The sequence below is a fragment of the Dipodomys ordii genome, unplaced genomic scaffold (assembly GCF_000151885.1).
Source record: "Dipodomys ordii isolate 6190 unplaced genomic scaffold, Dord_2.0 Scaffold17, whole genome shotgun sequence".
Lineage (NCBI taxonomy): Eukaryota > Metazoa > Chordata > Mammalia > Rodentia > Heteromyidae > Dipodomys > Dipodomys ordii.
This window is the reverse complement of record NW_012267233.1, coordinates 2,319,041-2,342,733: the sequence shown is the minus strand read 5'-3', so window position 1 is coordinate 2,342,733 and position 23,693 is coordinate 2,319,041. Positions and strand designations below refer to the sequence as shown.

At 33.9% G+C, this 23,693-nt stretch overlaps 1 protein-coding gene across 3 annotated transcripts in view; it reads right to left on the bottom strand.

Moving 5' to 3' along the window:
• Csmd3 (CUB and Sushi multiple domains 3) overlaps positions 1 to 23,693 on the bottom strand; it is a 929,488-nt gene that overhangs the window by 300,243 nt on the left and 605,552 nt on the right. For all 3 annotated transcript variants that reach the window (XM_013012565.1, XM_013012564.1, XM_013012566.1), the window contains 3 exons: positions 19,004 to 19,120; positions 12,237 to 12,452; positions 9,983 to 10,171 (listed from right to left, as the gene is read on the bottom strand). In XM_013012565.1, the coding sequence (XP_012868019.1) occupies positions 9,983 to 10,171; positions 12,237 to 12,452; positions 19,004 to 19,120 (522 nt within the window). The remainder of the gene's footprint in view (positions 1 to 9,982; positions 10,172 to 12,236; positions 12,453 to 19,003; positions 19,121 to 23,693) is intronic.

The window sequence follows — 23,693 nt, the reverse complement described above, 5'->3', positions numbered from 1 at the left end:
GTTTTCTCTTGTTCGTTTGCATGGTCCTTGTTGAGTTCTGAATTTTACAACAAAGCAGGGAATGATTTATTGCGAATACAGGAATAACTTTCATCATTTTCTTACTGTATTCAATTATTTTGTTTCTATCAAAACCATAAGGGTCTACTTAAAATTCTTTTCAGGGACATCAGTTGTCATTTGGTTGGTTGATTAACTCATTGGTGTTAATCACCACCCCAAAATGCATTATACTATAAGGAACAAAGTGACATCTGAGATTGAAATGGTATTTATAGTCTTTTGTGGGACTAGGCTGAATTGAGTCTATTTTTCCCTGTAATACAGCTTTGTTCATGTAAATGAAAAAAAAAGTTGAAAATGTAAAAGTAAAGGGAACTTGCTTGATATATTCAGATTTCTTTGTCATGTCAACAAATTTACGGAAGTCTTTCTATACATTAAACACTACTGTAGATAAAAAGGCCATTCAATAGAGGATGATGAGATCTGGAATGGGAAAATACAGAAATGTTCATGAAAAGTATAGGAAGGACGTCTAACTGTACTCTTGGGAGGTCAAGAAGAGCTTATTAGAATGGGTCAATAAGTTAGAAGAAAGGTTTTAGTCCAACATATGAGTTGAGGTTAGAAGATAAGGGTGTAACTTTCAAATTCATTTTAAGGGATGTGGAGAACAGAGAAAAAAATAAAACCGGAAATGACAGCTTCAAATTTGTACCACAATGATTTGTTCTGATTCCAATATTCAGTCTAAGAAAACAGGATAGAAAGAAAAACTTAGGGTGCCATTGGCTATTAAAAATATAGTCATAAAAGATGATGGCATCATCGTGAACTGTGGCAGGGTGCTAGAAATGAAAGCAGAACAAAACAAAATCCAGAGCTGTGCCAGCAACTGAAAAATCCTTTCAGTGCTTTGACATTGCACTTTCAAACCAATATACTTAAAGTTAAGGAAACTTTCTGTTTACTGTGCTTGCACAAGTGAAAGTGTGCTCATTTTTCAGGGTCTAGACCTTACCATATCTTTAATGTCTTGAAGTAAAGAAAGCAATTGGAATGTTTGCAAATGATATATAGCTGTTTTTCAGGATGCTGATTGGCAAACAGAAGGATGTATAAACTTCAAAATATTTGATTGAATCATTTAATTAGGGAATAGAATGATTAGTGTTTCCAATTATAACTAGCATGATAGATGGGATCCATTATACCCATTTTCTGGTTTTCATGCTTTAGTGTAGCCACCAGCCCTTGAGTGTTGGGACCTGTGATTTGCTCCTCCTTATTTCCAGTGATTATGGCTATATTTTATGCAATTTCGTCTTTCTAGAAGTTTCACTCCAGAGATTCTCCTTGTCCTTTTGATGAAGTAATCTGCTATGCAGGGAAGTTCACAAGGTAAGCTTCAGCTGCACACCCATGCTCTATGGGTCTATACAACTGAATTGCACAGTCTAAGAACTATACTATACTACAACATAAGGAATTAAATCACTAACCAACATAAAATGTGAGTTTGGGAAATGATGCTGAACCTCAGGTTACTGATTATTGCCCTTAAGATCCCATGAAGAAGTCTTAGCTATTCCACACCCAGTTTTCTAACATAAAGAAACCGTGAGAATATTAGTTTCCTTTGGGTTGTTTCAGGCTTCTGAATTTATAGTAGTTTGTTGCCAACAAAAATCTAATATAACAATAAATACTGAGGATGAATTAGATTAGGGAAATTTGGAAACAGGACCATTAACAAGGAGGAGATAATATGGTTTATATATACATATATATATATATATATATTTATAATTGCTAGAACATGAACATTTGAATCAGCAAGAGCTGGTTCCAGGCGTTTATCAAATTATGTAATCTATTTACTTTGTAAAATGGGATAATAACATTCTCTTAAATGTTATTATTTAAATGAGCATGTAAAAGGAAATATGTGTTAGTATAATGCCCAGTACACATTATTATACCATTATGTTAATATTTAAGAGGATCAGCGAGAGCTGGAAAAGAATATTGGTGATGGAATGGCAATCACTGGTGATAAATATGAGCAGTAGTTTTAGGTGGTAAGTCTTGGTAACTATTCCAAAAAGAGAAAAAACAGAGGGAGGAAGGAATGAAAGATGATGTAATTTCTGGAGTGGATGATTGGATGAGAAGGATGTTTTAACTGAAATAGGGAGTGCAGAGGGAAGGAAGAGCTGATTTGGCTGTAGAGATAATGAGTTCTGTTTTGGCACTGGGAAATCGATGTGCCTGTGGGAGGGCATGCATATGGAGAGGTCCAGAGGACAGCTGGAGATGCAGACTTGCTACCCAGAAAAGATCTGGGAATATGGATAGACCAGGAGACATTTGAGAATTATGTTATGCATAAACTACATCAGTATTCACACATACACACAGGCACATGTTACAGTTTGAATTTGAGATAAATCTCAGAGGATCGCGTTTTACACTCAGGTCCCCAGATGGTGGTTTTAGTTTGGGAGGTTCTGGGAGCTTCAGTAGGTGGGTCTAATTGGAAATATGCAGCACCTTTTGGGTAGCTTGTCCATGGTCCGTTTTTGTCTATTTCTCTTTGCTTCTAGTCCATTAAAGAGGTGAAGAAACTTCACTACCATACATTTCTGCCACCGTGATGAACTGCCTAGTCAAATGGTGTCAAATGTCCATGGATTGAAGGTTATGCTATTGTTTCTATTATTTGGTCACAGGGATTAAAAAAATAATGCAACACAGAAAAACACATAATTCTATATTTTTGTGTGTCAGTCATGGGGCTTGAACTCTGGGCCTAAGCTCTGTCCCTCAGCTCTTCAGCTCAAGGTTAGTGCTCTATCACTTGAGCCACAACACCACTTCCAGTTTTCTGGTGGTTAACTGGAGATAAGGCCTTTCCTGCCCAGGCTGGCTTTGAACCATGATCCTCAGATCTAAGCCTCCTAAGTATCTAGGATTACAAGCATGAGCTATGAGTGCTCGGCAGTTCTAATATTCTTCTTGAAAAAGATGGCATTTCAATTTTTGAGTAATAAATTATGTGCTACTTTAATAAACAGTCCAAGATGAAAAATTAAGAAGAGAATCTTTTGTTTTCTTCCATTAAAAGATAAATCAGTAGCAAATTAATAAATACAAAGAGGCTATTATGTTGACTGAACTTAAGTCTATTGCAGCAGCAAGCAAACTATGGTGCTTCTATTGCTGTCCATTCTATTACTTGCTTTCATAAATAAAACTTTTTGCAACACAATTATACCCATTCATTTATATACTGTCTATTTTATTTTTCACAGTACATATTAGAGTTCAGTAATTGCTGAAACTATGTGGCCTACAAATCTTAAAAATTTAATATCTTGAATTTATGAGAAAAAAACATTTTCTCACTTCTGGTCTACTGCATAAAAATAGATTTTTTCCAGTTTCAAATCTGTGCATCAAGAGATAAAGTAGTAAAAGAATACCACCTGGAATCCCTGACACTAACCTAACAATCAGATATGGTTTCTGGCACAATATTAAGTTATAACATTTAACTCTTATAAGCATGAATTTTTCAGCTGCTACAAATAATACCATCTCGATTGCTCACTTTACAGGGCTGGAAGTAAAATTAAACAAAACGAAACAATGCACTTTAAAAAATCTATGAAACACTGAATAAATATAACTTAATGTTACAGATGTTCAGACTGCTGAACTGTAAAATTGATGTACTCTGTGGTTATACAAATGTACATTATTTTTCTGTAGAAAATTTGCGTTCTGATATAGGGTTAAAAATTAAAAATATTGTCAATGTGATATACAGAGGGGTTAGTTACATACATAAGGTAGTGGGTATATTTCTTGTCAAACTTGTGAATGCTTCCCTCATTTTTCTCCCACCCCCCATAACAAGCTGTACAGATAATTTCCAACATATTGTCTTGCGAGTATTGCTGTTGCATAGGTTCCCCCTTTGTCCTTTGTCTCACCACTTAGTTGCTCCTCTTCCCTTTCCTAATTCAGATAAGTGTATATACAATACCTAGGGTACCAGAATCAAATACAGTAACAACACAGGATAAACCATAGGGGAAAAAACACAAAAGAGAAAAGAAATCACATAGTACATTAAAAATAACAACAAAAGAAAACTTCTTGTTTCCATGTCTTCGAGTTCATTTTGCTTAACATCCTCTTATTTGATCTTATGTACCTAGTTATTAAGCTATTCTGCTCATCTGCTAGGATTATCCTAGACATATACTAATTATTACAAATAAGGGAAACTATGGGATCTATGTTTCTTTGGGTCTTATCTATTTAATATCATTTTCCCCCAAGTCTTTCCATTTCCTTACAAATGGAGTTGTGTCATTCTTTCTGATGGAAGCATAGAATTCTATTGTATGTATGTATGCATATATATACATATATATCACATTTTTTTATTCATTCATTTGCGGAGGGGCACCTGAGTTGGTTCCATATCTTAGCTATGGTAAATAATGCTGTGATAAACAAAGTTGTGCTGATAGCTTTATTATGGCCTTGTTTGAGGTCATTTGGGTGATTACCCAGAAGTGGGATTGCTGGGTTTTAAGAGAGCTCTAAATAGATTAAAAAAATAAATTACCTATTACAATGCCTTGTGTTCCTCCATTAAAAAATTTAAATGTGTTTTTCATTAAAGAGTGGTTTCAGATTTATAGAGAAGTTGTAATGACTGGAGAAAGTTAGTATATATGGTACAAATGCAATTTTTTGTGTAGTCAGCATTTATTTTTAAACAAATAAAATGAAAAACAACCATCATACATCATCCAAGGGGGCAAAAGGTGAGAAAATATATAGCTGTGCAATGTAGTTGTCATTTTTCTCATTTGGCTCAGGTAAACAGCAGGAAGTAATTATCCCAAGATCAGATTAAACAAAACAAAATAAAGCAAAACAAAATAACAAAAACAGTGAGTGATACATGAGAAAGAGAAGTAGATATGTTAAATGAAGAATTATGAGGACGAATGAATTAACTTCTTTAAAATGACTTCAAAATGAGTGAGGTTCATAAAAATATGCCTTACCTGCCTAAAGAGAAATGACTATTATTATTTAGCTTGCTAATCTACTTTCTAAAACATGATTTTTCATTACCAGATTATTTACTGGGGAGATGCTTTGGCTTGGTTTCTCATAGGCTCGGATGCTGACTGAAGACATGAAAGGAATTCTGATTTAAAAAAGTTACACTGAGCCGGGCGCTGGTGGCGCATGCCTGTAATCCTAGCTACTGAGGAGGCTGAGATCTGAGGATCACGGTTCAAAGCCAGCCTGGGCAGGAGAGACCGTGAGACTCCTATCTCCAATAAACCACCAGAAAACCGGAAGTGGCGCTGTAGCTCAAGTGGTAGAGCGCTTGCCTTGAGCTGAAGAGCTGAGCGACAGTGCCCAGGCCCAGAGTTCAAGCCCCATGGCCGACAAAAAAAAAAAAAAGGTTACACTGAAAAGACTATTTTTTGTATTATTAACATTAGCAAAGGAAATCAGATATTGTGCTGGTGTTCGTGGTTTAAATCAAGGCATAGGCGCAGTCCCTGAGCTGCTGCTTCTTCTTCTTCTTCTTTTTTTTTTTTTGCTCAAGTCTTAATATTCTACCACTTGAGCCACAACTTCACTTTTGTTTTATTTTTTTGGTGGTTTATTAGAGGAAAGTCTCACACTTTCCTGTCTGGGATAGCTTTGATCCCAGATCTCAGCCTCCCAAGTAACTAGGATTACTGTACAAGTACCAAGATAGTTTCTTAATTTAAAAATAATCAACTTGTGTATCCTTTTAAAAAACATGATCATGAATGTATTTCCTTAGTACTAAGTTCTGTAGGAAAACCAAATATAAAAATACCTTGACTGAAATATTTTGTTGTTATTCTTATCTTTTCCAAAATATGACTCATAATTATTCATGTGTAGATATGTAATTTTACAATCTAACACTTTGGTTATGATCACTGGTCTTTCTCTATCTCTATCCCTCTGCCTTGTCAATAGATAAAAACAATTCCTGACACAGGTGTCAGTCACGTGAGCTGTTATGATAATTGATTAGATATGGAAGTAGGTGGGCTGCAGGAACAAGAAAAATGAATTCATAATTTATGTCTATGGGCCATTTGCTGAACTGTTCTTGAGTTGATTTGGATTTCTTCTCTTCTGGCACAGGTGTGATTATCCACATTTTACAATGACTAACATGACAATAAAGATGTTGAAAAATATCCTATTGATCACCAAGCTTAGGAATTACTTAGGATAACTATGAACTAGATGCCTTCTCCTGAGTTTATAGGGGAAGAACCACATGGATGTTCTGTTATTGATTTACAAAATTATTCTTCTTCCTCTGAAAAAATTGCCTGTGCTGAATTGACACCAAATAAATGGACAATTGTGAAAGAAAATTCCATCTGCCCCTAAATCTCGGTGTAACTCTGAGGTTTTAAAGATACTATATCTTCATTGATAAAACATGGTAGAACATGTTTCACAGTACAGGTGGAAATTTTAATGCCATACTATATAATCACTTCCTGTTGTAACAGACCACATTCTGGTATTATTACATTTGAATATTTTGTTGAAAATATCACCATAAAATGTAAACATAAATTATGCAAATCATTGTTTGAAAGAAAATGCTTTTGACTCATCTGCCAACTAGAATCAAGATAAATGTCATTGAACTATTAGGCGAAAGCCCTGAAAGACATCAACCTATACTAATACATACACTGAATATAGAATAAAAATAAATACATATAAACAAGAATTAACAAAAATAAATTTTCAAAATTAGTTATACCATATAACTATGTTCATCTGCACTACTTACTTAGAGTTTCCCTGCTTTTTATAGCATAATGTTATGAAGTTTCCAATGTTAAGGACTAAAGAATGACTATTAGTCATGGGCAAACAGAGAATTGGTGGGAAATAGATCTGAGAGGAAGAAACAAAGGCCATCAGATAAGATGGCTTTCTGATAAAATTGGCTTTCAAAGAATATCAACTATTTTTGCAACTAAAGGTTGCGAAGGTCACAAGTTGAAGAGTTCACAAAATATGAGACATAACAGACACATACAAGGAATCCGAAATTTAAAAAAAAAAACCCACACATTTGTTGTAAAGCATTGGATAAGAAATGAAAAAAATATTCAGAAAAAAACTGGATGAATATATATATATATATATATATTTTTTTTTTTTTTTCTGGTCGGTCATGGGGCTTGAACTCTGGGCTTGGGCATGGTCCCTCAGCAATTCAGCTCAAGCTCTACCGCTTGAGCCACAGGGCCACTTCTGGTTTTCCAGTGGTCTATTGGAAATAAGAGTCTTATGGGTTTCCCTTGCCCGGGCTGGCTTTGAATCACTGTTCTCAGATCTCAGCCTCCTGAGTAGCTAGGAATACAGGCGTAAGCCACCTGTGCCCAGCAGGGATGAATAATTTTTAAAAGAATCATTGTTTGGAGGAATATTTTCCCCAACTTCTAACCTAATACCTAGTATGGAATTAATTAATCTCAGATTTAATTGTAACTTTAAATTAGCTTAACATTGCTAATTACTTTTTAAAATGGAGGGAGAATTTCCATGATCAAACTTTGATTTCAAATTTGTCCACAAGGTGATTTTCTTTCATCCTTTTCTTGAAAGATATCTGCAGAAATAAACTCAACCCATTCCCAAAAATATTTAATAAAATAAAACAAATTTTTATTTTTGCAATGTCAGGTTTCATGAATCCACATACTAAAATTTATGGTTAATGTGGACTAAGCTTTGAAAACATGCATGTAAACAATCTTTCTGAACATTTATAACAGATTGATATTTAGTAAATTAAAAGAAATATTAACTCTGTATGACCTAGAGTCCTTCTAGTTCTTTCTATGGATGTTACATAGAAAACTTTGGACACAAAGATCAACTAGATCTCTATCCAAATCATGAACCTGTAATTTACAAACTTGATATTACACACATAACATCACTAAGGATCAAATTGTAATTAAAAATAATAAGAATATCAAGATGATAGGAAAGATTAAATGAGACTTTGATATATATGAATTATTAAAATTGGATACTGTAGTTTTCTAAACTAGATTCATGAGCTGGAGAAACATTAGTTAGTAGTCAATACAACTTAAGGCTAAGATAACACCTAATTTATGAATTGTTCCTATATTCTTATGTTTATGCCAGGTGTTTTAATTGATATGCTTAACCTCAAAGTTAAATTATGACATTAAAATATGTGCTACAGTTGACAGCATTTTTCAAATGAGAAAAAACTAGTTTAGAAAGGCAATTGACTCAATATCAAGTTAGCAGGCACTCTGAAACCCTCACTTGGACTAGTTCTCAGGTTGTCATTAACTGCATATAGTCATGCTGTGTGAAAATGGTAATGGAGATTATTCAGGAAAAAGAAGAGAATTCCCAAACTGACAATTGCAGGGGGCAAAAATGAAACCACGAAATAAAATCAATAGCAAAGCAAATCCAAACACTAGAAACAACACATCCTATATTAATTTCTGTGAAAGATACTTGTACTTGAAGAGTGAGTCATTTCCCTCTACTACCTCAAGCCTCTGTAGTTGTTTGTACAATTTTGGAAAACAGTATGATTTCCAAATGAAATTAACCTGTTACATCACCTCATCCTTCAGATGACTTTTAGGTGGTGAAGAAAAGATTCAGATCATATTAACTTGGAATTTCACTTATTTGATTTGATTTGGAGCTCCATAACATCTTTAATTTTTACTCATCCTATATTATATGATTAAGGCCAATAGAGTATCCTTTTCTTCTTTCACATGCATCATCTCATGTATCCTCACCTGTATCACTAACATTTTCATGTATTTTAAAACATAAGAACTGATCATCACTGAATGGTTGATGAACTGAAATTTTTATTGCCTCTGTTTTTTATCTAATTAGGAGATGAATTTAAGTTATAATAAAAAGAGCTTCACTGCTTTCTCCTGACAAGATGTTTTTTTCATTATTCAAACATCTATTTTCAAAGATGAGGTGGCAATTTCATACTTCTAAAACTTTAATTATTGCTATTCTTTTTCATACCACATGAACTGAATAACAGCCATAATTCATCTATCATAAGTCAAAAATGCCTTAAAAGCTCTTAAATTAATGATCTATTCTTCATTTGACATACTTTCCTTGTAAAAATCTTTTATACATGTTCTTTCCAAATTACAAAATATTGTCAAACTTCAGTCAGAATATACTATCACTAGGATAGAAAGATCCATTTTCTGTTAGGTCTGTCTGCAGATATTGTTCGTGTGGAATTCAGAGTGCCTGATTTTTTGATATTGGGAAAATTTACTTTTCTAAACTACATTTTTCTCATCTTTAAGACAGCTACAACTCATTGTTGTAAGTTATGAAGATTAAAAGAAACAAGTCATATAAATCAGATATTTGGCACGTTCCCTAGAATAAAAGAATAATTCAGAATTTAGATATTATTTTAACTCAGTGCATCGAGTGGACAGATCGTCTCTCCATCTCACCAAGCTTTGTTATGAAACCAATTTTAGTAAGGAATAATTCCATTTTATATTTTATATTTCTTTGATTATATTATGTTTCAATTTGATCTATTATCGTCTATTTATTATATGTATGTATTAATCTGTGTAAGCTATATCTACTCTCTATCCATTTCTTATTGCCACCTCTGAAAACAAATTTAGCATTTTTATTTGGCTGCAGTAGCATAGAAACTGAGATAGACGAGATTGCCAATTTAAAATAAATAAAAAAATGAAATAAATGAAGGATCTCAACAGAGTTCAAAAGAAGGGTGTACCAACATGCAACTCCATGGACAGTGACTACACATACAAGCAAATGAAAGCAGCTGACCACGTACCCACACACCTTGGCAGAGGTGCACTCCACACTCGCCGCCCGCCACCAAGACAGATGATTTCCGAACTGCCTTCCAGCCGATAACCCAAGGAGCACGAAAAGGTCAGAGTGTCACCAACCCCAAAGCTGAATCCAACTCGGTTACCATATTGGGGAATTCCAGGGTCTTCGCATGGCTCAAGGTTATATTCTGTTACATATGGGGAAGAATCACCGCAGGGGGGGAAAACAAACAAACAAAAAATATTAAAAGTTGTACTTTTCAAGGTAAGTAGATTCCTTGTGTTCAAACCAGGTACTCTTAAGATCCTGTCATATATTTTTATATGACTATAAATAAGACAGATGATTTTCTTCTTTTGTGTATTATCTAATAACAGTGAATACTTAATGCATGCGAAATTTAATGTACATGAGGGTATGCCACCTCTGAGTAATGAACTGAAAATTTAGCTATTCATCTTTTTTTCTTCATCAGAAACCTTTGTATTTCATAGAATTATTTTCTTATAATAATAAGAGATGCATAATTTCTAACTCAAAGTAATGTGTGGAATTAAATCTTTGCAGTGTAAAATACATTTTTGCTTAATAGCTTTAATTTAAACAACATTGGCTATTGTGCGTCTAGTACACATGGTTTCTCAATTAACGCACACTCTGAAAAACATGTGACTTGTGATGCAAAGTATAAGTGCAACTGAAATACTAACACACGGGTAATCACTAAACTATAAATCTATATAGGAGCTTTGCAGGGATATGAATGAAAATGTTGAAAATCAATAATTAAACAGTCGTTAGGATATGAGAGTCTAGTTGATTAAGCATTATAATTTATATGTAGTCTTGAGAAGAAATAGCTTGACTAAAAATGTATTCAGAACACATAATTATTGAGCAAATACAAAAATGTACAACAGGTATTGTTGCCTCAAAATTAGTTAATACTTTAGTCTTTAAAACATGTATTTACACTTATATTTAACATTCTCAGTTAAAATTAATTTTTCTCATTTAATACTCATTAATGAATAATTAAATTATCTTAGTAGTAGTTAATAACAAGAGTAACATTTGTATCATTGCACATGTAGATATGTGTTTGCATGTATATCGGGTATATATATGAATAAATATACATAACATAATTAAGGTATTTTAGGAAATGCCAATTCTGGAGATAAAAATTGCTCAGCTAAGAACCCTAGCACCAGTAGACTATTACCCAGTATTTCCCAGTTATCTGGGAGCCCCATCTTGATTCTTTTGTTTTTTAAAGCATGGGGCTTGAACTCTGGTCTTGGGCACTGTCCCTAAGCAATTCAGCTCAAAGCAAGTGCTCTACCATTTCAGCCACAGCGCCACTTTCGGTTTTCTGGTGGTTAACTGGAGATAAGAATCTCTCAGACTTTCCTGCCCGGGCTGGCTTTGGACTGCCATCCTCAGATCTCAGCCCCCTGTGTAGCTAGGATTACAGGCGTGAGCCACCAGCACCCAGCTCAGTTTTTAGCTACATATTTTCTAGTTTGTCTTCATCTTTTCTGTCAGCTGTTCCCCTTTCTTGAGAAAGAAGAAGACAAATTATAAATGTCTTTCTTTCCAGTTTTTGGTAAAATGTACATCAATTCATTTACAAAATTTTTATACTGTTATAACTTTCCCACTCTTAATGAGAATAACATAGTTTGGGCCCAGAGCCATAGTATGATCAGGATTTCAAGTAATATTATTGTTCACATGTGAGTTTGTTCTATAAGAAAAGTTAATTATGCTTCATTTGTTTCTAGATCATCTCATTCCTTCAAAATAAATGCATTTTATTCTTAGCCTGTATCACTATCTTGTAATAGACACACAAATCTTGAATATTGCTGCTTTAGTTCACATTTTATGTTGACTCTAAGTGAAACTTAAAATAAGTATATCAAATTCAATTCACATTCACTAGGAATTTTAGCTGGTTTGCCATCTGTTTGAATTCCACAAAAATTGAACTTAAGGGATTAGTAATAAATATACTTACAGTGCACTGTTTGTCAATTTCTTTAATTTATATTTCAATGTTCTGCTAATATATTCCTAGAGATACTTATTTAAAACTTCTTAACAGTGCTTCACTTTCTTTGTTTCTTTTCACTTTGAATTTTTTCATCTTTGATGAAATTGTTCTCTTGGTCATATGTTTTGTAACTGTGTAGAAACGTAACTTTATACATTAACAGAGGAGGTATTTTTGTTTCTTCTTTCCTTACCAGAGAATGTAATATTGAATCCTTCATATGATATCGAAAAGTCTGAAATGAAACGCAATTGAGCTCGGAAGTTTCCGTAGAGGCCAGCATTGATGGTTGAAGGAAGGTCTGAACCAGTCAAGCGTGCCAGTGGTTGGGTAAAACTCCCATTCTCTGTGATCAGTAAGTAGTCATGATGATCCTCCAGGTGAAAAGTGTGGAAGTTGAACTGCACACCTGTAAGTAAGTAGGGGAAAATTACACTTTAAAGTACAACAGAAAGTCTGGCGCCAATGGCTCACACCTGTAATTTTAGCCACTCAAGAGGCTGAGATCTGAGGATCGCGGTTCAAAGCCAGCCCAGACAGGAAAGTCCATGAGACTCTCATCTCCAATAAGCCACTAGAAAACTGGAAGTGGTGCTGTGGCTCATGAGGTAGAGCACACACCTTGAGCTGAAGAGCTGAGGGATAGTGCCCAAGCCCAGAGTTCAAGCCCCATGACCGACAATACATAAATAAATAAATAAATAAATAAATAAATGTACAACAGAAAACCACAAAAATTTACTATCATACTAAAACCTCTATGCTCCTTATAATTACTTCCCCCAAATATTAATACACTGCTATAAATTATCACAAATCCATAATAAAAGTATATATTCATTATGTTTTCTATCTGCTTAATTTTGACATATGCAATAAAGTAAAATTTTGTAGTGTTTCAATGTAAGACATAAGATAAATGCTTTACAATATTAATTGAAGATATCAAGAAAGTCTGCATGCTCTATTTAGATTGGAATATCACTTCCCAGTGACTGTCTTACTCGCCTATTCCATTTCTTTCTCTAGTCCTCTCAAATATCTCACAAATAGTTCCTTAATAAGTTCATACTAATCTTCCAAAATGAGGCTTAGTCTATTTTACAAAAGGAATACAAAACAGGCATAGAGAGGTTCTATTTGTTGAATGATTATGTATTTATTTTTCACATATTTCCACCTGTGCGTATAATATGCTATATATGTGTCCGTCTCATTGATTTTTTCCAGACATATATTTGCAAATAGCACTTAAGTCAGGACACATATTGTACAAATCCCACAACTACTTTTGTGGAACTTTTATGACACTTTGCATGCCCGAGATAATCACTCATTCAATTTCTAAAAGGACAAACTAATTTTCCTGATTAATATAAATGTTTTCTTTAGATGATGGCATCAGGTAATGTATATTCTTTGGTGTATTCTCAATAGTGAATATGTGAGGTTCACCTGTATTACTTCATTCAATTTTGATTTGTTTCTCTTTACTATTATTAAAATATATTCTTGCATTTTGCAGTGTAATCCTATCAAGTTAACTGTTCAGATGTTAAAGGTCATTTAGGTGGTTGGGATTTTTATCATGCATGTGGATAGTGGCTGTGGACATGTGTTGTTTTGGACATTTCTGTATTTTTTGATGAATATGTGTTCTTATTTCTGTCAGATTAATATCAGGAGTAATTATCAAGAGTATTAATGTATTATCTTTATTAAAATGACTACGATGATTTACAGCAAATATATATATTGCGCATCTTTACAGTATTTGGAAATGTGCAGCTTCTCCACTTGTTCTACTCTGGAGAATATTTGGCAGTCTCCTGGTGTTCTAGTGTTAGCTTTAAATGACACTATCTATAAACCACAACAAAAACTAATGATGTCATACATACACATACACCCACAACCAACCACACACAGTATGTATGTGACCATATAAAATAAAGAATGGATTTCACATCCATCCTTCACTTGAAGCAGATATATGTATGTATGTATCTATCTACCTATTAATATATACACACATTTATAGATCTTATACAGATATAGATATACAAATATAGATATATTTAGAAAAAGATATTTATCTTGAATTAAAAAATAGCTAGTGTCAGTCAAACTCCAGAATACCACAAGCAGTGTAACTTATTTGTTTATACATCAGTTCTATGTGGTAGAAATTCTTGGAATCCCCATTGATTTAGTTAAATAAAATTTGAACTGATGATACCACTCAGTGGTATAAAAATGTGTGTATAACATGTGCAAAATCAAGATGGGACAAAGAGCATGAGAGGGAGAAAAATTAATATATTATGAGCCAGAACAAAGAAAATTATATCACAATTAACTACAAGATAAAGGGATCAGTGGGAAAGATTTAAGTGAATATTGTATTACTTTTTACACTCTCCTGCATATGCAAAAATGCCCAAGCACTTTTAGAGTATAGCTGGAAATGGATTCTATGTTTCAAATGGTCATTATATAAAAGTCAAATGCAAAGGCCATATTAGCATGGCAACACAAGTTTTACCAACCAAATTAGCTATTCTCTGTCTTTACCAAATAACGCAAAGAGGAAAGTTCAGAAACATCAGCATCCTCCATCCTCCCCCCATAGCATAAAGTTAGGAAAAATAACTAATGGGAGAGTACATGGAGAAATGGTGAGGAAAAACATCAATGTAGATACATTTGTAGTTTTAAGAAAAATGTCTTAATCTGGATAATAAATTAATTAGTGAAAAAATTTTAATGTCTGCTAACCAATTACAGTAAAGCCACAGCCAAGTAGTACTAGCTTTGCTTTATTGATAAAATGTTCTTTCAGAGTAAGAGCTCAGCAATCGCTATTTGTTTGTTTATTAATATTTATCCTCCATCATCAAGGATAATGTATTTATTGTCATCAGGTCCTGACAAGTCACTTTAAAAATAAAATCATCTCTTTAACCAAATGTTGAATAATCACTACAATCTCCTTTGACTACTGTAGAAAAATGTAAGAGCTTCAAAGGTAGATAAAGGTCAGTTAATCTAGCTCTCCAAATGGCATCAAGAATCCACTATATTATGTCATGTAGATTTAGAAAACTGTAAGTGACCACTGGCTACCTATATGGCTTATTGAGGAAACAGGCATACAACCCCAAATTTCAACTATTCTAGGTGCTATATAATTGGTTACTATAAGTCAAAATAGGAGCTTAGAAATAGATGAAGCTAGTTTATCAAAGAAGTCTGCAGAAGGCAATGGCCATCAAGAGAGAAATCTGTGGAGAAGCCAATGTGCTTTGAACATTTCAGAAAGAAACTGGACAGACTAACACACTCCTAGTCAAACAGCATAGTAAGCAAATGCCAATATCTCCACATCCTAGTGTCTTCTCATCAGGTAGACATGTCTAGAGGCTGTACTATATGACTTTTTTGTTTCTTTGTTTCCTTTGTATGTTATTTCCCCATGGTATATAACCCCTTTTTCACTGTATTTGATTCCGGTGCCCTGCATCTTGTATATACGTTTTTCTAATTTGGGGAGGGGAAGGGAAATAACAAATGTTGAAATAAGGACACAGGGTGACTCATTGTAACAATGAGATGTATAAGGCACTATGTTGAAAACAAACTTATAGCTTCAGGGGTTGGGGGAAGGAAGGAGGTGGGGAGATGGAGAGAGAAGGGATGGTAGGGGAAGAACACAGAAGGGGGTAGCAATGCTAGATAGGAAATATTCTCATTATCTTATTCATGTAACCCCTCTGTACAGTATCTTTAATATGCATATGCATATACACATACAAATATATAATATGTATATGTATGTGCATATATATTGTATACACACATACATATATATATATATATATTATTACAAAAAAAAGAATATGTAGGCCAGGTGCCAGTGGCTTATGCCTGTAATTAGTCCTAGCTACCAAGGAGGCTGAGATATGAAGATGGCAGTTCAAAGCCAGCCCAGGCAAGTAAGTCCATGTGACTCTTTATCCAATTAACCACCCATGAAAGGTGGAAGTGGAGCTGTGGTTGTAGTGAAAGAGCCCTAGCCTTGAGGAGTTAAAGCTCAGGGACAGTGATCAGGCAAATACAAGACCCAAGACCGGCACCAAAAATAAATAAATATATATATATATTTTTTTGTCAGTCGTGGGGCTTGAACTCTGGGCCTGGGCGCTGTCCCTCAGCTCTTCAGCTCAAGGCGAGCGCTCTACCACTTGAGCTATAGCACCACTTCCAGTTTTCTGGTGGTTTATTGGAGATAAGAGTCTCACAGTCTCTCCTGCCCGGGCTGGCTTTGAACCGTGATCCTCAGATCTCAGCCTCCTGAGTAGCTAGGATTACAGGAGTGAGCCACCAGCGCCCGGCAATAAATATTTTCTTAAAGAACATTGATGTTACCCATATATTTGCAAAGGTGTGAAATAGCACTTATAGCTATGTTTAGGGGGGAAACCCCCCCAAACAAAAAAAAACTACTACCAATCAGAATCTATTGATGAGTATTCCAATTAATAATCTGATAGTGTTAGACTATGCTTCAAGTTAGAGCAAGTCCACATTTAAGGGCCTAAACTTTTTTAATGTAGTTTATTCCTCATCCCCTAAGGTTTCCATTAGGAGTAGGAGACCCAGAGAATTAACATCTTTGTTTCTGTAATGCATTTTAGGAAAACTTCATCCCAAAGAAGGAGTAATAGAGGCTAAATGATATTTTCATTATAATGGGATTTTCAAATCATTTAAAAATTATATGGGCTTAAACACCTTGAGTTTGTGTTGTTTCAAAGAGATTACTGATGGTACATTTGACAGTTTATTTTTAAGTGTTTAGATATCTCATCAATATCACTAGATTTTATAAATCCCTAAATTGCTCAGGGTTATGTATTAGATATTCTGACTATCTAATGTAAATATGAATAGGAACTTTTGTTTTTGGTAAGTCATGGGGTTTGAACTCTGGGCCTGGGCGCTGTCCCTCAGCTCTTCAGCTCAAGGTGAGTACACCATCACTTGAGCTACAGCGTCACTTCCAGTTTTTTGGTGGTTTATTGGACATAGGAGTCTCATGGTCTTTCCTCTCCGGTCTGGCTTTGAACCGCAATCCTCAGGTCTCAGCCTCCTGAGTAGCTAGGATTACAGGTGTGAGCCACCAGCACCAGGCTGAATGGGATTTTAATGTGATATCAAAGGAACTCTGAGTCGATATGGTCAAATAAAATTCAACAAGAGTAAAGACAAGATTGAATGAAGATAAAAATAATCAATTGCATATGATATAGAATCCGGGGCAACACAATTAACTATCATTTAAAATCTTAATAATCTTAAAAAGAAAATAATTTAGATGACTACAAGTGGATGAAAGTAAGTTTAGGCTTCATTCATGAAATAATTTGTAGAATTAATTAGGAAACTACAATCTTAGAGAGAAAAGTATATCGCTAGATATTATCAAGTTAGAACATACTTAAAATGATTAAAATAGTAATGTTTCTTTTTATGGTTTTTAGTCTACCTAGGAATTGACTGCATCAAGCTAGGTCATTATTTTTCCAGAAACATGGATAAAAAAAAATGAAGTTCCTGGTGAAAGGTTAGACACTATTATGCCAACAATTTCTTTTCTAACCTTAAGAGATTATCCTTCATATAACTTTGGTTAGTCTTTAAATTTGCATGTCTTGACCTAAACATAGAGATTTAATTAGCACAGACTGTGACGATGTGAAACCTTACATGTTAATTAAAAGTGTATTTACATAGCAACTAGTTATGTAGCTTTCATTTTCTTATGCAATATGAGGAAGCTTATATTAATTCCAGTAATCCACTGCACACTGCAATAATAAGATACTTTGGTTAACTTCCAGCAAAGACGTGTTGTGAACAACAAAAATCACAATTGTTTACAAACAAGTCCACCTCATTGTGATTGTGCAGCACCAGAGCTCTTATTTAACAAATACTTTTCTTTAGTAACATTTAACACCAAGTCGAAGTCCCTATATAGTACCTATTCCCTTTAATACCATAAATCATGATTTTATCAAAGGTAAACTTTGTGTGATAATGACATCCATTTACACTTGTAAAGTAAGCTTTCATTTTTAAAATTTTGCTAGGTGTTTGTTTTGACTATATTTCTACAGTAAAATCAGAATATATGCCATAATAGTAAAAGTCAATAAGAATATTATAGCAAATCTGAAAGTGAAACTTGTTTCAAAAGCAGATTTTATAAACAAATAAATTATGTTTAAAAAATAACCTATGGATATTTCCAGGTAACAAAGGCTAAATCATTTTTATTCTAATACAATATGACATTCATTGCTCACACTGTTGTTGTTTTGATCAATTCATGAATGAATCATTTTAGTTCAGCACAATCTTTTATTAATTTGTTTGTAAAAGGACACTTATTAATACCTACCCAGTGCACAATGTAATTTTATAAAACACTGTGCTTGGGAAATATTTTCAGTTCTGTGCTAAAAAATCATTGAGGAACAATAATGTATGTGGCTACAAATTTATATGGGAAACATAATAAAAATTATAAAATTATAAACCATAAAATCCACTATTTGCATTGCATTTAAATTATTATATTGGCCTTTGTCTTCTAAAGTTAGCCTAATACCATTCTGGATGTACAGTATGAAAATTCCAAGTAATATTGGTATATTACATCAAATCAAATGAATATCTAATGTGCCTTTCTGATTTTAAAAAGTGAGCACAGTATAATTTTAGAGAAGAGTAAATATCCTTTATTTACTCATATTAAATTTTGTTTTAGCACATGTTAGTACCAATCTGTTTTTAGTCATGAAAAATGATGTTGTCAAGTACAAAGAAATAGAAAAATTAAGCTCAGTGAAAATTCAAAAGATATCCCAATTATTATTGCTTAAGGAAAATTACCTTTTCCATGGGTTACATCAACAGTCCATGTACAATTCAGAGAATTTGGATAAAATTCTGGGTAACCAGGTGATAAGATTGTTCCACTGGGCCCTCTAACATCTCCTCCACATAATGCTGAAAATACAAAGAAATACAATACCATCAGTCACAGTTAGGGAGGCACAGGCTGAACAAATCCCTTATCTGCTTTCTTGAACCAGGATGAGTCCCATTATCTTTGCCTTAGCAACTTCCTGGTAATAATAGGAGCATGTAAATACCTTCCAATACTAGAAAATCATCTCAACCATTGCAGCAGTACAGAAGAAAAATGCATTTTATAGTCTCTGAGAATTAGTATCAATCCCAAGAGAACATAGCACAACTTTCCACATTTGAATTTGAAGTACACACTTACACTTTACTAATTATAAGCAACATTTGCATAAATCGGTGGTAAATTAAACATGAGTAATTAATTGTTTGGAAGCCTCTCTTATTAAAAAGTAAGAAATGAACTGTTAATTATGTAAAACTCTTTCTTATAGACTCCTGAAGGGATATGCATCATTCTACATGGGATTTCTTTGAAAACGCTGGAGTTATGAAAACATGAAACTATTCAAGGGTGAGGGATTTGTAAGTAAATAGTTCAAAGACAGAACAATAAATAAATGTCTGTGAATTGAGATCAAAGGAATGTAATGATGGGATTGGAACAGTTGGGGAGGAGAATAATGGAAGAAATGATGACATTGATCAAGATACATTATACACATAAATTGACATTTTAGTTGAAATTTCATTGTACAACAATTTATAGATAACAAATTTATCTAAATGAAATAAATTAACCACTAATTTAATAATTATTTATTTGAGAACATGGATTATATCATGGATACCAGTGCTTCTGCTTTGCCAAATGTATCAGTTATGAGTTGGAAGAGACAAAGGTTTTGCCTAGTCATGATTTGTATTTGAAGAGGGTTAAAGAAGTATGGATTCTTAATCTGTACTACTTAGAAATATGCACAGAGATGATTAATGAGAATTGTGAATGCAATACACATTTTTTTCTACTTTTGAATTTGCCCAACTTTAATGGAATAGAAAAGCTGAAGTTAGCTTATTCCTTTCATGATTCTTTTCTAGCAATCAGTGTTAAATACAAGTCATAAAGCAATATGGATGGCTATAGTCCTAGCTTTTCAGACTAGAAATACTAGGTCTGTACTTTTGAGGAGTGTTCAAGCCTGTAGGCTCAGATTTATGATTTTAAGCAAAATTTAAAATCATTCTTAGAATAACATGAAAGGTTTTATACCATCCACAGTCTTTTGGAGCTGCCTATCAGGATGTCTTCATATAACAAAATAACTTCTCTGAAACATATTCATTATCAAAGTTTCACAAATACATTCGAGTTTGATAAACTAGCTTCTTCTTTAGGATTCCATACTGCCATTGTTCATTATTCTTACTGAATTCATCAACTTCCTATAAATATTTTAGAAAGCTCTATTGCCATTTTGGTGTCTTCTAAATGTAAAAGCTAGGTATACCATTTCTGTTAGATATTACATCTTGCTGCTAATGCTGATGCTGTTAGAACTATGTTTATTTTTCTTGTAATTCATTTTGTCTTGAAACCAAGAATTTGTTTCTTAGACAATGTACACATATGTGTCTATGTGTTCCAAATACCTAATAATTCATTTTGCCCTTCCCTCAATTTTCAGGCCAAAAGTATAAAACCTTGACAATACAACATAATACCTAATACATAAGAATGCTACTTTATCAAACCGTAAAACTTTGAGAGAAATATACACCCAGACAGTTAAAATACGCTCAGTGAACAGGAACAAACAAAAAAGCAGAGGGAAATTAAGATTCAGTACAAATGTAAAAGTAATTAAAATAGGCTGGTCATCAGTCGCTCATGCCTGTAATCCTAGCAACTCAGGAGGCTGAGATCTGAGGATCTCTGTTCAAAACCAGCCTGGGCAGAAAAGTCCTTGAGACTCTTATCTCCAATTAACCAACAGAAAACTGGAAGTGGTACCGTGGATCAAGTGGTACAGCACTAGCCTTGAGCTGAAGAGCTAAAGGACAGTGCCCAGGCCTAGAGTTCATGAGACATGACCAAAAAAATATATATATAAATAAAATAATTAAAAAAAGAGCTGCACATTTGTGGTAGCTAGAATGTACCTATAAATCTACAAGTAAACACACTGGATGGCAAGCAAGAGGTTACAAATGAATTAACTGAAGTGTAGTAGGCACAATGGAGAGCATAAATAGTATTATTATTTAAAAAGATTAAGTCAAAGCCCCACAAAATACTGAGAAATGGGTACTTGAAAAAGTGGAGGGTGGGGCTGGGAAGGTGGCTCAGTGGTAGAGTGCTTGCCTTGCATGCCTGAGGCCCTGGGTTCGATTCCTTAGCACCACATAAGCAAAAAGAAAAAAGCCAGAAGTGGCGCTGTGGCTCAAGTGGTAGAGCGCTAGCCTTGAGCTGAAGAGCTGAGGGACAGCGCCCAGGCCCAGAGTTTAAGCCCCATGACCGGACCAAAAAAAAAAAAAAAAGTGGAGGGTGAGGCAAAGGGAAGGTGGGTAGAAGAATGAAGGGGAAGGGGAAGAATGCAGGGAAGAATTTTCATTATATACCAAACAGCTGAGAAATATAAAGGAAGGGGCTGTTTAAGAGATATGAAGATGTTGAAGTAGTGACACAGATCAAGATGCATTGTAAATATAAACTGTTTTATTAATTGCAAAAAATTCAATGAATACCTTCAAATTAAGATAAATAAGGGAAGGGGACTGGGAGGGGTGGATGAGAATATTGAAAAGTTGACACTGATCAACACACATGGTATTCATAAACTTGAAACAACTCCTTAAAGATAATAAAATTATTCAAGTAAGACTACACATTCATAAAGATACAGTGCACTCATAAAATGACATGTTGAATTGACATTCCTTTGTAGAATTTCTTAGATACATTTTAAATTAATTATTTTTAAGACTACAAAAAAAAGGTGATGAATTCTTAAGAATATGCCACATTGAAACCACAGTATGAATACGTGTGTGTGTGTGTGTATGTGTGTGTGTGTGTGTGTGTGTGTGTAGAGGAGAAAAGATTACACATGGGCGTTTATGTGTACAAGTGTATAAGTAGAGAGAGTAGGCCACACACAAACCCTGTGTAGGGCAGGTATGGAAGGGAGAGTATGCAGCATAGGAACCTTGTTAGTGTATCTGCATGTTTGTCTGTGAAGAAAGAAAAGAGTATATCACACAGGGAGAGTATGTCACACTAGTCTTTTTATTTTTTTTTAATGTGTGAGGGTATATAGAGAAAAGTATGCAACATTCATACTGTATGTGTGTGAGTATAAAAAATAGGGGAGAGTATGGCCCATTGGTATTGTGTATGTGTGCATGTGTACGAGGCTTGGGCAAACAGATTTAATGTACATCAGTGTTCTCCTGCTACTTTTTAAGATGACCTATTTTCTATATTATCTACCATTTCTCTGCAAATTTGTTTGCATGAGTTGCACCTAACTACCTGCTTAGAAAGTGGTGAGTTAAAAGAAGTTAAATACTTTATACACTAAAGTATAAACACTTAAAAAATCTAAGAATATCGCTTAATAGATACTATATTAATAAGGACTATGTCACATTGTTGTTTTTAATAACTAATTAGAAAAATACAGTGTTCATTATTATGGTACAGCAGAAATTTCTTCTGTTTGAAAATAATTGGAATTGTGTAAATATCTTGAAGAATATTGATTTAGAGATAGGGATCAGTAGGGGGATATGAGTTTCTTTTTTTGAGTAATCAGATTAACAGTATGACAATATAGGAATTTTATGTCTGTTAAAACACAGGGTGTACTTACCACTAGTCACTAATGTTTATCAAAAACAATAACAAACACATTAAGCATACAATATGACTGACAATATTTTGCAGATTTTGTTTTTATTATCTCCATGAGCTATCTGTGCAACCTTACAAAAAGTACTATCTTTATTCATAATACACTAAATAAAAAGGGAAAAACTGAAGCAAATTCAGTATGTGATCTTAAGCAGACTCTTAAATCAACTACTAACTTTCCCCCCAGATTCGAAATTATGTTTTTCATTAAAATAATTACCAAGTTATGAAGTCTTTCTCTTATGTTTGATTTAAAGAAATACCTCCCAAATAATATATCTTCATAGTGTAATGCAGGAGCCGAGCACAGTGCTACTTCAGTCCTGTAGTGCCAATTGCTCAGAAATCTAATGGAGGCTGATCACTTGGGCCCAGGATTGCAACACAAGTCAAAGAAATGTAACAAGATTCATCTTACAAAATAAAAATCCTGAAAGGTGTTCTTTATTTTTCTACTGATTTCTTCAATCCATTCATCTCCAAATCATTGTCTTTCTAAGCACCAAACACCCAACTTGTCAGTATTCTTGTCGATGTACCTTAATTGATCTGTCTCTTCCAAGTTCTCCACTTGCCAATCATTTTGTCATTGAAATAATTTTCACTCATCCCCAAAGCTTCATCATTCTCATCAACATAATGAAATCCTTCTTATTTCTAAATGAGATTATTTTACATTGCAAATGTTTTGAATGACATTTACTCTATATGGTTATCATCTTGAACAATTACAAGTGC